General features: G+C 33.1%; 2 protein-coding genes across 2 annotated transcripts; one reads left to right on the top strand and one right to left on the bottom strand.

Moving 5' to 3' along the window:
* Positions 1-1336: 1336 nt before the first annotated feature.
* LOC142629806 (uncharacterized) lies at positions 1337-5001 on the bottom strand. The gene is made up of 7 exons (XM_075803843.1): positions 4631-5001; positions 4372-4541; positions 3118-3194; positions 2887-2952; positions 2643-2717; positions 2472-2546; positions 1337-2046 (listed from the first exon to the last, which is right to left on the bottom strand). Exons 1-7 carry the CDS (start codon positions 4780-4782, stop codon positions 1585-1587), a joined length of 1077 nt encoding a protein of 358 aa, XP_075659958.1. The 5' UTR covers positions 4783-5001; the 3' UTR covers positions 1337-1584.
* A 4674-nt stretch (positions 5002-9675) lies between these two features.
* Positions 9676-12628, top strand: LOC142627975 (uncharacterized). The gene is made up of 3 exons (XM_075801887.1): positions 9676-9869; positions 10169-10259; positions 12084-12628. Exons 1-3 carry the CDS (start codon positions 9800-9802, stop codon positions 12235-12237), a joined length of 315 nt encoding a protein of 104 aa, XP_075658002.1. The 5' UTR covers positions 9676-9799; the 3' UTR covers positions 12238-12628.
* The last annotated feature ends 516 nt before the right edge of the window (positions 12629-13144 follow it).

Here is a 13144-nt window from a genome sequence, read left to right as displayed (position 1 = left end):
TCACATGTTAAGGGGTCCCTTTGGATACTCTTGGTGGGGGCATCTGATTTGAAAAAAACTCAAATGCACTAAAACTCTCTTAGCTTCTCATGAACTACCTTATAGATCATATGTAGTGGCAATAGCTCCTCACCAACCCTGATTTTGTTTATGAGATACCACAAGGAAGAGACAATCTCAATAAATAAATGTAGTCTTTGATTCTCAAGAATTATCACTTCAATGATGTCCATGAACCCCATAATAAGGAGGGTAACTAGATGAGCCTAAGTAATTGGTTAAAGTTTCGAGTGTGGTGAATGAAGCTTGAGGTGTTAGGAACTGCCTCATTTTTAATTAGGGAGATTCGAATCCATAATCTAATTTTCGAATTAGATGCCAAGAAAATCATATTAACTATTAGATAATGGGTATTGTCCTAATATTCTCTTATCTAGATTATGAATGACTAATGGAGTTTAGTATAAGTTTTTCAATAGGTGTGAAGCGATACGCTACAATCCAGAGGCCAACAAGTGCACTGATGCATTAACTAAGAGAGTGTACTCCTTATTTTCAGATTTTATATTATTTGAAGACCTCCCTTTTGACGTACTCCTTTTATTAGAGTTTGATAACTCTGTGGCTCGTTCGAACTGTTTTGTAAGATCTTAATTTACTTATGAATGTCGTATTTACAACAACAAAAAAGACTATAATTATGATATTTTTGAACAAGTCCACAGGGCATGTAAATTTGTTTCATCATTGCTTCTGCATCGCAGGCATAATGGATTAGAGAGGATCTTCCTTTTCACTAGATTAAGAGATTTTTCCTTCGGTTTGGAATCGTATCATTTTAAACACCAAGCAAAATCATAGTTCAAAAATTGATTTATTATGTTATTGTCGTGATAGAAATCACATTGGAATCATATCATTTTAAACACCAAACAATATCAAAGTTCAAAAATTGATTTATTATGTTATTGTCATGATAGAAATCACATTGATCGTTACATCACAAAACAAAATCACAGTTCAAAAATTGAATTATTATGTTATTGTCGTGATAGAAATCACATTCATCGTTACATCAACTTATAAACCTCTTGAACTAATATTGAATAGATTTTTAACATTTTATATCAGTCAGTAACTCCTCACTCTATTGATTTCTATCAGCACTTTGTACACTACACATTTTCAATGAGATGCCGGGAAGTGCAACACCAAACAACATATTGAGGCTATGTTTTGCATTTGACATGACAATTACAGCAAAAGAAGTCTTAAAAGGTAAAATACTTCTCCACAAACAAAGGTCTTAAAATAAATCTAACAATATCTATGGGACTTGTGCTTTCTCCAAGCCTTAAAAAAAAAAAAAAAAAAAAATTATATTAGTAATAAAGCGAAAAAATGATAAGGTACCGGACAAGTTAACAAATTGAAACGGCAAAATACACAATAAGCCAATACTCAAAAGGGTCTTAAATATTGCTAACTAGATCCAACTTCAATTCTGTTAAAAGGATAACCACATCTTTATCCTTCACATAGACATAGTTCAAAAGGGGTTCTCAAACAAAGTTCTTGATATGCCTACTGAGAAGGAGGAGGAGGCCTGGGGATCTGTTGTCCCATGCTAGGAGGTGGTGGCAATGGACGAATTCCTTGGCCCTGCATCTGTTGGTTTGGAAAACCTTGTGGGGGAGGCATTGGAGGCCTAGTACCAGGAGTGAAATTTGCCATTGTGCCACTACCAACCGGGGGTGGGGGAGGGACAGGTGGAGTTCCACCAGGGGGCATAGGCCTAGGGCCATTTGCTGTAGGAGGTGGTGGAGGTGGGAATGATGCAGGTATTGAAGGTGGAGGGGCTCTAGGAGGATTTCCAATAGGTCCACCAGGTGGTACTCCTTGGGTTGGAGGAGGCGGCGGTGGTGGAGCTTGGGGTGGTGGTGGCAAAGGCCTTGATGGGACACCAGGAGCTGTTGTGCCATTGGCTGCAGGGGCAGGTTGAGGCTTGCTTGCCTCTGGCGGCTTAGTTTTAAAATATAACTGCAACTGTAAGTTAATACACAACAAATAACCAGGTCAGCTAAAAGTCACCATTGACACAAACAAGAAATTCATAAAAAAAAAAAATCAGAGTAATTTAACAAGACCAGCGAGACTGGAAGATGGTCCAACCAATTCAGCTGATATATTAGCTTTGGTCTACTCGGTGGCATCAGTTGGTGCCAAAGTAAATTTAGAGAAAGAGAACTATAATTAGAATTATGAATAAGAGCCAATAAACTGGGTGAAATAGATGAGTTCTCTAGGGTGCACAAATTTTACTATTTTAGTCCATTAACTTATAAGCAACCAAGACCTGGTTGAAAGCACACCAGGAATGGACCAGGTAGAATGTTCAAACAGTTGGTCTTTGTGCCAGAGCACATCCAAAAACATATGAAGCAGTAGAGAAAAATATTAAGCAAACTAACCGTGAACATTTTTGAGTCTGGATCCCAATGTGTGAAGAACTTGGGAGGGGTTTTGTCAATCTCTGTGCTAGGAACCTGAAACGAAAATACACAAGCACAACCACTAAGATTTACTGAAACTAACTATTACGACACATATCAAAAGCTTTTAGAATTATGTGCTTGATTTACCTTGAAAGCAATGATCTCATATGGTTCAGCAGCAAACAGAAGATACTGGTATCTTTTATCAAATGGTTGGACCCTCTGCATCCATTGAGATGTGATAAAAATTTTGCTAGAACATTAGCTCATCTTTGAAAAAACAAAATTGTAAATTCAGCTACAATCATTTTAAGTGCAGTGACTGTATAGAAAATAAATCAACAGCAGCATGTGAAAATGTTTATGTAAGAAACTAGTTAAGAAAGGCCACCTGCTCATAAGATGACATAAACCTATGCCTTGGCTTTGAGAGGTCTTCAATCTCAGGATATTCAATCTACTTGAAACAAAAACATTGCCAGAAAAAAGACAGTTAATATAATGTCTAACTGTCACAGCTCAACATATCCATAAACAAAACTCACCGTTACCAGCAACAAAGAGATTTGTATTATACAACCAAAATACATTGGAGTTAAAGAGAAAAATAACTAACAATCACCTGGAAGAGAAGAGACCTCTGTTTTGTCTCTGAATCAAACTGCTTTGTTACCCGATACCCAGGCCTTCCAATTTTCACTGCAAGCACACCGAATGGAGAAATCATTATGGATTAAGAAAAATAAGATTGCTAAAATTATCAATGGAATACTTCAATGATTCAAAACATTTAGGATATCATCAGTAGAACCAGTAAAATCTATTATCACAACAAATAAAAAAGATACCAGTGTTTTTTTGATAGGTAGATAGTGGGGGAGGGGGAGGTGTGGTTTGAACCACAGACATTGGACACAAGATGTCATTACCACTACGCTATTCAAACCACTAAAATCCACAACAGGAAACTCATAGAGACTATCATCTATACTCGTTAACACTTCTCCAACACTCAAATCAATTTTTAATTTCTGGGAAGGACCCATAAATTTATAAATCAATGGTAACTCTAATTCTAATAAGTCATTCTAATAGTACTTGCTGAAGCTCCTTTCCTACAAATCCTCTTCATTTGAGCTATTTGTAAGACTAAAGACTAATATTCTTTACACACCACCTTCTCTTGCCAAAAGTGAAGCCAAGACAAGACATATATCCCTTTCTACTTATGGCTTTTAGTAAAACCAATTAGTCACATAAAGATCCTTTTTTTTTATATAGCTTTTATTATTCAGTTGTAACATTTTTAAAGACCTTCACTTATCAAAATAAATACACCAAGAACTCCAAAATGCGATTCCCAATCAGGCTGAAACCCTCGGATATGTCATGTCATGTCAATCCTACTCCTTCAGGAATCAAAATGGTACATCGTGCATGATGATCAAATTACTTTCCATTTAAAATAAAATAAGAAAACCCAAACAAATAAACAATTTTCATTTTCATGAACTACAAAAGGTTAGCTTATCCCAATACCGCACCCAAGATCAAGGACTATGTACTTTTAAGTTGCCATCTCAATCTAATTACGAAAGGCACTACATTAGGCTCCCCAATTGAATTCAAACACCTCGTTGTTTTGAATTTAATTTTCCTTGAAAAAAAGAACACTATCTGTGTTTTATTGCACCTAAGTTTTACCTTTTAGACAAAATCACCTACAAACACACAAACGATGTGATCTTATTCACAATATCTACCAATATTAACACAATTCACACTAGCACACTAAGTGTTCGACAAAATGACTCAGAGACAGGAACAAGATTATAGTGAAAAAAAAAAATGGGGGGAAAAGGGTTTGCTTGCTTGCCTGTTTTGCGAACGGAGACTTTGCGCTTGTGGGGTTGAGGCTGAGCAGGAGCTTCCTTAGCCTCACGAGCAGCTCTCTTAGCCAAATTAGTTTGATGCCGTTTTCCTTGTGTGTGAGCCAAGTAATTCCCCTCATTGTTGTGTAGTGTCAAGCAAAGTTTACACTCATAACTACAAAAAAACGAAATACCCAGAAATCAAAATCAAAAACCAAAGTCAGAAAAACAACAAACAAAGAGAAAGAGAGAGAGTGTGTGTGCCTGCCGAGATGGTTGCGCATAAAATAAGGGTCTTTGGCGAGATCGATGGTCTCGAGGGCGAGCCTTCGGAGGCGCTCACGGCGGTCGATAGCTTCGTTCTGTGCGGAGGCGGCGCCTCCACTACCGGGCTTGGATCCCCACTCCCTGTCCATTGTGATGTGCTCGACAAGATTCCTCTTCTTCTTCTTTGCTCACTTGTACCACCCCAATTTGGGGAAGGGAAATTTATTACAAACCCAAAACCAAAATCATATGCTACAAATACTTAACTATACTCTTATCTCTCTCTCTCTCTCAAGTCGCAGCACACACACTGTGTCTCTATTTCTCTCTCTTTTTGCAGATCAGTTTTTCGTTAGGGATTTTAGGATTTTTTTTTTTTAATTTGGGGTTTTAGGATTTTTTTAATTAAAAAGAATTGGGAATTTAGATTTTAATGGTTTGGGCTGAAAATAATAATTTGGGCTCGAAAATGGAGGCCCATTTACAGAGAAACAAATCCATTATAGTGAATTCATTTTTCTTTATCTTTTTTTGTTGTTGTGATTTTTGACGTTGTGTGGGGGATTTCAACCTCGAATTTCTTATTTGGCAATAAGGGAGATTGTGAGTTATGAGTTGATTAACTGGAATCCATTAAAATTTCTATTATTCAGAGTTGGTAATTAGTTTACTTGTATAAGAGACTAGGAAGATATCATAGAAAACCAAATAATATCACAAAATGATAAGGTTTTTGACCCGAAAGGTAGTTGTTTGAGTTGTTAGAGCATTCCCATCAACTTTTTTTCAAAAAAAAAGAAAAAAGAGAGCAGTCCCATCAATTTAGCTGAAAACAACATTTAGTAAAAAAAAAAAATGCTAAACTCAACCAAAATTTTCATACATCAGTCTCAATAATTTGTTCAAAAAATGTAACAATGAATAGTATGCTCAATTAGAGGTGTGCAACGGACTCGTGAATCTGCCAAAATCAACCCAACCCATTCGGTTGGGTCAATTTTTAAGGGATGGTGGATTGGGTTGGGTTGGATTGTCTTCTTTTTTTTCTTTTTACAGTGGGTCAGGTTGGGTGCGGGTGATCAAATTTACAAATCTGCCTAACCCAACTCCACTCACCTATATTTAACATATATTTAAAAAATATATTATCTATTTTATTATTTACTTTTTTATCAATTAAGTTGATATATAACTATTTGATATATTACTAACTAAATGAAATGTAATTTGGTTTGATAATTTGTGCATGGTGATGCTATTATTTAGAATTTTCATGTGGCAAACGTAGCAAATAAAACTAATTGGCTTGATTATTTATGTTGGTTTAAACTTTGAGTTATTAATAAAATAGTTTGTGTTGGTTTGGTGCTATGTTAGGTTTATTAGGTTATAAATTTCTTTTTATTTGTGTTGATATTGTATTAATGTGCAATTAAAAACAAAAGGTCCAATCAATGAGCCCAACCCAATCCAAATGGGTTGGGTTGGATTTTTTTCAACCCGACCCATGCACACCTCTATGCCCAATACATCTATTGAGCACTATTCACTTAATACACCAAATTAAAATCTTATTTTATTCACTCTCTCTCTCTCTCTCTCTCTCTCTCTCTCTCTCTCTCTCTCTCTCTCTCTCTCTCTCTCCACTTGACTTTGCCTCTTTCTCTTAAGAATTGATCCATATAGATTGGTGTGGTGGTCTAGTGGCGGAGCTTCAATATGTTTTGTAGTTCTCACACACTCTCTCTCTATGGTTTGATATGGGGTAATTTGCAGTTTATTCACGACGGAGAGATGGGTTGAGCTTGCAATGGCAACAACTTGGAGCTTACAGATTGGATATTACAAATTAAAATTTATTTTATTTGAATTTGATTTGATCGAATTTTGTATTGTTTGATATGGTTGAATCTAGTTGGGTTGTTTTTCATTGCCATGGTTGTGTTGAGTAATGTTACAAACACAAACTATTTTACAACATTTTTACAAACTGCCGATGTGGCAAATTCTTACTAGTTCTAATATGGGCGCATCACTAACATCATATTTTTACTTACAATAACTATTTGAAAAATGCTAAAGCAACACTAGTAGTTTGTAAAAATATTATAAAATAGTTTGTGTCTATAGTATTACTCAATTGTGTTTACGTGATTATGGATATTCGGGTGGTGGTAACTTAAAAGAAAATGTGAAATTGGGTAAGATAGGTTAAACAAAATTGACAAGGGAGAAAATAATACTCCCATTGAAATAGAGTATTGGGGTTGACATAGTTGTCTACGAATACATTGGATAGTAGATTAGATAGATCTATGAAAGTAAATTTTTTAAAATTAAGGGTCTGTTTGGTTGATTAGTTCGAGTAATGTTGTTTGGGTGTTTTTGATGTACTTGTGGGTAATAAAATATGTTAAAATATATATAAAGTTATTTAAAATGTGTAAAAATGTGTTTAAACTTAGTTGACAAATAAGCCCTAAATTTGGCTAAAACTCGCCTAGGTTGATATGAATGTCCTTGGACTCGGGGTTGCTTACAAGGTTTGACCTTTCAGCCTTTTTCCGAAAAAAGGGGCGACGTTCAACGAGGACGAGGAGTCGTTTGGAATTTTCAATTGCCAACCCCAACCCCAACCTTGACCCTGACCCTGACCCTGACCCTGACCCTGACCCTAAAGTTGGGCCAAGGCCTAATCTCAACTGGCTATTCAAAAACCCTTTGATACGATTGCTACCTTTCACGTGGACAAACAAAACGCAACACGGCCTGTTGAGTTTGACTTTGGACCAACGCACCTTTAGCCACCATCAAAACTCCAATGCTCAGAAAGAGAAAAATTTTACTAACCATTAATTTTTTAAATAATTTTATTCCTTTTAAATCAAAAATAAAAATGATTTCGAAAAATAGCATTTTGATGTAATCCTATTTCAACATCACTTTTAAATATTTTTAATTCAATTTTCTTATATATTAACAAGCCTCAATGTATCCTATTTTATTTATTTATAAATAATGTATCCTATCGAACAGTGGGATTAGATGTAAAAAAAAAAAAAGTATCATATTCATTTCATTTTTTATATACTTTTTCATAGATACAATATGATTTTAACTTATCGTATATCTACGAACTACGATACTGATTGTTTTTTATTATTAAGTTAAGATATTAATTGATTTTTAGTGTAAATAGATTTTGAACATCAAATATTTTATTCGATGACAAAAGACTAATAAAAAATTATTTTATATAAACAATTATCTAAAATTCTTAAACAAATATTTAAAATGCTATTTTTAATGTGTCCATTAATTTATATTCTATCAAAAAATTAAAATCAGGCTAGAGTTTTAATTTCCCTCCTACTTTTTTACCGTTTATATAGAGGTGGGCAAGTATTGATGTAGTTGAACTCTAGAGTTTCAAGTCTAGAAATATAATAAGATTTCACAATATTTTCATAACATTCTTATTTTTAGTAGTAGTACCGGCCTCTATTTGTTAAATTATTTAATTTTATTTTGACCTATAATTAATTGACACTTCAAGAAAATGTAGTTATACAACAACTCTTTCTAAACTTTACATTTTCGGTGTTTCTTCCTTGTACGCCAGGCTCAAAAAAAAATTGCATTTGCTACACGTTTGTACCCACTTACTTTAAATATGAATCACGTGCCAAACATACGAGATTAGCTATTTAGGATTCTTTTCATATGTTTTTGTGAACTGGGATGAATCACTAGTTCTTTCTAAGGTTTCATTAATTCAAAAGTGTTTATATAATGTTAGGTTTTTTCAAATCATACTATCATTACCCAAAAAAAGAGAGAGAAAAAAAATATATATATATATATATACACACACACAATGAATGTAAGTAACATTCAATGATAACAATTCGGCCTTATTACAAATATCCTTGAACTTTGACAAAAGTATCAAATTAGCTCTTATGTTTTCAATTTGAGTAGTTAACACATAAGATTGAAATGCCATTCATTCTTTAAAAAAAAAAAAAAAGGGTTTGAAATGCCATTATACTGCGCATATATTATTATGTAATTCAATTTGTTAAGCTGTAACAAAAAAAAAATCAATAAAATGTTTGATTTGTAGTAAATTTAAAGTCCATGAGTTAATTATTCGAATCAAAAGCCAATAACAAAAACAAATTTGACACTCATATCAAGTTTCAAATTTTCAATGATGTTATGTATTAAAACAGGTCCCTAAATTGGAATTATTCCATCATGCAAATATAAAAATCTTAGCCATTAATTGTTGATGTGACATAATCTAAACAATTTATTGGCTAAAGAATTTGAGATTTAATTTAATTTTTTTGGTTGAGAAACAAACTAACTGTTAAACATATACACTTAATTACACTCTCTTGTCGAGTTTAAATACATTACTTAACTCAAAGTATCAATACAAAAAGACATTGAAATTGAACTTTATGACAAATTTGCCCTATAAATTTTTCTAAAAAAAAAAAGTTGCCCTATAAACTTTATAACATAAATATGAATAAGATTGAAACAAATTGGGAAAACTGCGTTTTAAATTTATAATATATGTGAGGCCACGAACTAAACAAAGTAGTTTAAAAATAATTGGTATAAACCATAAAATTTCAAAAAACAATAACAAATTAAGATCTATAAAACTTTCAAAAATAACAAAACAATTTCTAATAATTTAAAAGCACTAACAAATTAACCTTTGAAATTTTAAATGAGATTTAATAATTCATTACCTATTTTAATTGTCAAGATATAATTTGTTACTTTTAAAATTAAAAAAAAAAATTTATTACACAATTTACATTTTAAAATACGAGGTTTATTTTTAAAATGTAGTTTTCTTAAAATAAATTAATGAAAATATTTAAATATTCAGGTTGATGAAGTGGAGGTGTACAATCAGGCTTTCTGTCATTCCAGGTGTCATGAAGTGATTGGTTGAAATAAAATAGGCCAGAATCTAGCACATGGTATTTATATTACCACAATTTCACCACCGCTTTGTTAACAATTTCGCTTTTTCCTCTCTCTCACATACAAATTGGAAATTGCTGGAAAACCAGACCATTGCCTTTCTCTCTCTCTCTCTCTCTCTCTCTCTGAATTCAAGTTTCGATCTTTCTCTGTGCAATGGCAGAATCCAAGACCAAGCTTGAATCTTTAAGGGAATGGGTTGTGGACCACAAGCTTCGAACTGTTGGTAAATTTTTGTTTATTTATTTCCTCATTTTCCACGCTTCCAATGTCTAATTTTTTTTTTTTTTAAAATGTTTTAACTGCTTTTCAAATTTATTTGCATGTTTTCTCATCTGGGTTTTTGTTTAAGATTCATATCTCTTCGATTCTGAAGCATAAAATCTCTTTTTATTTTGTTGGGTTCTGGGTTTTATTATTGGATGTGTTTGATATTGGAAAAAAAGGGGTTCTTTGGCTTTAGTTTGTTGAAATTTTTCTGGGTTTTTGATTGCTTTTCTTATATGTTTATATTGGAAAAAAAAGGTTGTCTATGGCTTAGTGGAATTACGGGTTCGATTGCCTACAATTGGTCTCAACCTACAATGAAAACCAGTGTCAAGATCATTCACGCTAGGTAAGTTTTTGCTTCTCATTTATAAATCAGATTCTTTGATTTTTCTGACATATTTGTTTGTAGTTTTATGTTTGGTTGTAAGGTGTAAGTGTGTCTGTTTTTTATTTATACCTGGGATATAAAAAAGTTCCTTTTGCTTGGCTGATGAGGAAGTTTGAGGAATAAAAATTGAAGCTTTTCACTTTTTCTATCGTGTATTCTTCAGGGAAAGAATAAATTAACTTGGAGAATAATTGTAGAATAGTTGATTGGGTTGAAAACAATTGGAAAGTACTGGGTTTTAATTCTATATATTCTTTTACTTTCCTCTGGGTTTCTCAACAAGAATAATGAGAAACTCGTATAATTTGATTTATAGAGAGACTTGGGAAATTTAGGTTGCATTTGTTTCTGGATGTTTTTTGATATAGTTATGAGGCTTGGAGGAAAGACCAGGTGAATTTAAGTATTGTATGTGTTTGCAGCTGTTGGTTCACTTGAAAACAGGCCTACTTTAATCATGTGTAGTTGATGCAAGTCCTGTTATGGTATTCAATACAGTTGAGGCCATTTCTTAGAAACACTTGCTTTTGTGCCGTATTTGATGCTGTGAACCAATCCCTAATGTGTATTTGGTAAGAGGGATTGAATCAAACTAGTTGAACCTTTTTTCTTCAACAAATTAATCAAATCAAATTAGTTTGTTGAGGATCCATAGCTAACCACAAAATTTTGGGACTAAGGGTTGGTTGTTGTTGTCACTAATTCAAATCAAATTAGTGACAATTAGGGTAAAACCAATATGGTTTGGATGCAAAAATTTTGGAAAGCTTTTGGTTCAAAATGCGATAATCTGAAATGAAAAGCCTCTTGGATAGTCTAGATTTTAGATTGTAATGATGAAGGGAACCATCTGTCCATGTCCTGTATACTTAAGTGTTCTCTTTCTTTTTCTTCTCTTAATAATATTATTTGAAAAAAAAAAATCATTTAGCTGGCCACTACTATGTTCTTTAAATTCAACCATTAATGTGATGGAACATATCAATCATTTGGCTTACCATTCATATTGAGGCCATAGCTGTGAAGCAAATGTTAATTTTTTAATAGGATTTTAAATTGAATGGAAAGAACTATTTTATCATATATTTATTTTGGTAATTACATAGTAAACTCTAGAGTTTGATATTGGTTTCAGCTTTAAAAAGTGGCCATGAAGTTTAATTTCATGAATGCCTACTCCATAATTTTATATTTTGAATCCTTAGAAACACTATGTTTACTGAAAGTAACAAAATCCACATAAAGTACACATGAGACCTGTCTAGGCACTAGAAATCCCTCCATTTGAATTATAAGTGGTATTTTTAACATTATAAGCTTACTCGTGTAAAATACCATAATAGATAAATACAATTTAATAAAAATATCATCCTTTTAATGCTTTCTGGCATTAATATAGCGTCTGGCTTTCACTTGAAACTGTGAAAGAGCTTTGTAATGCCAAGATAGGTCTCAAATGTAGCTCATACAAGTTAGTGTTACTTGTAGTTTTATAAACTTACTAAGTTTTGATTTTGTAATGAAATCTACGCTTTTTTTGTCTCTCGTGTTCTTTATGTTAAAGAATCTCTTGCTGTGATTTTTTAGGTATTGAACCATCAAATGCCCATTGCCACACCTTACTGAATTCAAATGTGCATTTAAAATGCTTTTAAATATTTGTTTTTCTTCCATGTCATGTATCTTGGATTTTGTAGAATAATTTGTTTTTTACCTAGTTCTATTCTCCTCTTAATGTGGGCCTTTTGGCTGACTTTTCTTCTCTTCTTAATTTAATTTCAGGTTGCATGCACAGGCGCTTACGCTGGCTGCATTAGCTGGTGCTGCAGTAGTTGAATTCTATGATCGCAAGGCAAGAGGGGGTGCGGGAGGGGAACCGAAGGATGATCGATACTCTAAATTCCTTCCAATTGATACTTACTCACACAAGGATTAATTGAAGTTTCCAGCTAACTGGATTGAGTACAATCTGCTAGGAATATACAGATGGAGGATAAATAAAAATACTTGTATGGGAAACACTGTGTTATGTCCCATTCCCGGGATATTGTTTTTGGCGATTGTATGAGGTGTTTGGTACCACAGTGTTCTAACATGCAAGTATGGTAGTTTGCAGTAATCTCACAGGGAGGTAAATTTGGCATCAAATTCAAACAATCAAACGAAAATTCAATTCATTATATACAGTTCATAATGTGTTGTATTTGCTAGAATCTGATGTTCATTTGTACTGGATTCAGAAATGACTGTCAATTCTTTTTTTGTTATGTTACCTTGGCCACCCATTTTGTCAAGGATCATTATCAACTACCAATCTTAATTGGGAATTTTCGAGAGAGTGCTTGGATATGGTCCTACCTAGAATCTAACATATTCTGCTTTAAATTTTACTTGGATTCTGGGGTTTATTCAATTGGGAGCTAAAAGAAATTTTGGATTTTGGTCAGTTCAATAACACAGACAATTAAGGCCTAGAGGGTTATCATAAGTCATAACTAATGTACATTCTCCCAAAAGAGGGGGGATGAAAAAGAGTATTATTATTCTATGGTGTTTATTTTCTCGGTAAGGAAAATTTCAGGACAGGAGAAGATGAGATTCATAAGCGTATATTTCAAATAAACCTCAAGAAGGGTACTTTAATACATATGGATCAAAATTAGTTGGAATAGAAGCACCGTAGTTTCACAATTTAATAAGTCTCAATCTTAATAACATAATTTAAACTTTTTATTTATTTATTTTAAAACTCCAATTGATATGTTGGATCCATCATTTTGATCAACCAAAAAGAAATTAAATGAACAATGTAAGGCCACAATTTGCACCAAAATCCCACAATA

Source organism: Castanea sativa, chromosome 3, assembly GCF_040712315.1.
Source record: "Castanea sativa cultivar Marrone di Chiusa Pesio chromosome 3, ASM4071231v1".
NCBI classification, from domain to species: Eukaryota; Viridiplantae; Streptophyta; class Magnoliopsida; order Fagales; family Fagaceae; genus Castanea; species Castanea sativa.
This window is presented reverse-complemented; position numbering and strand designations above follow the sequence as displayed.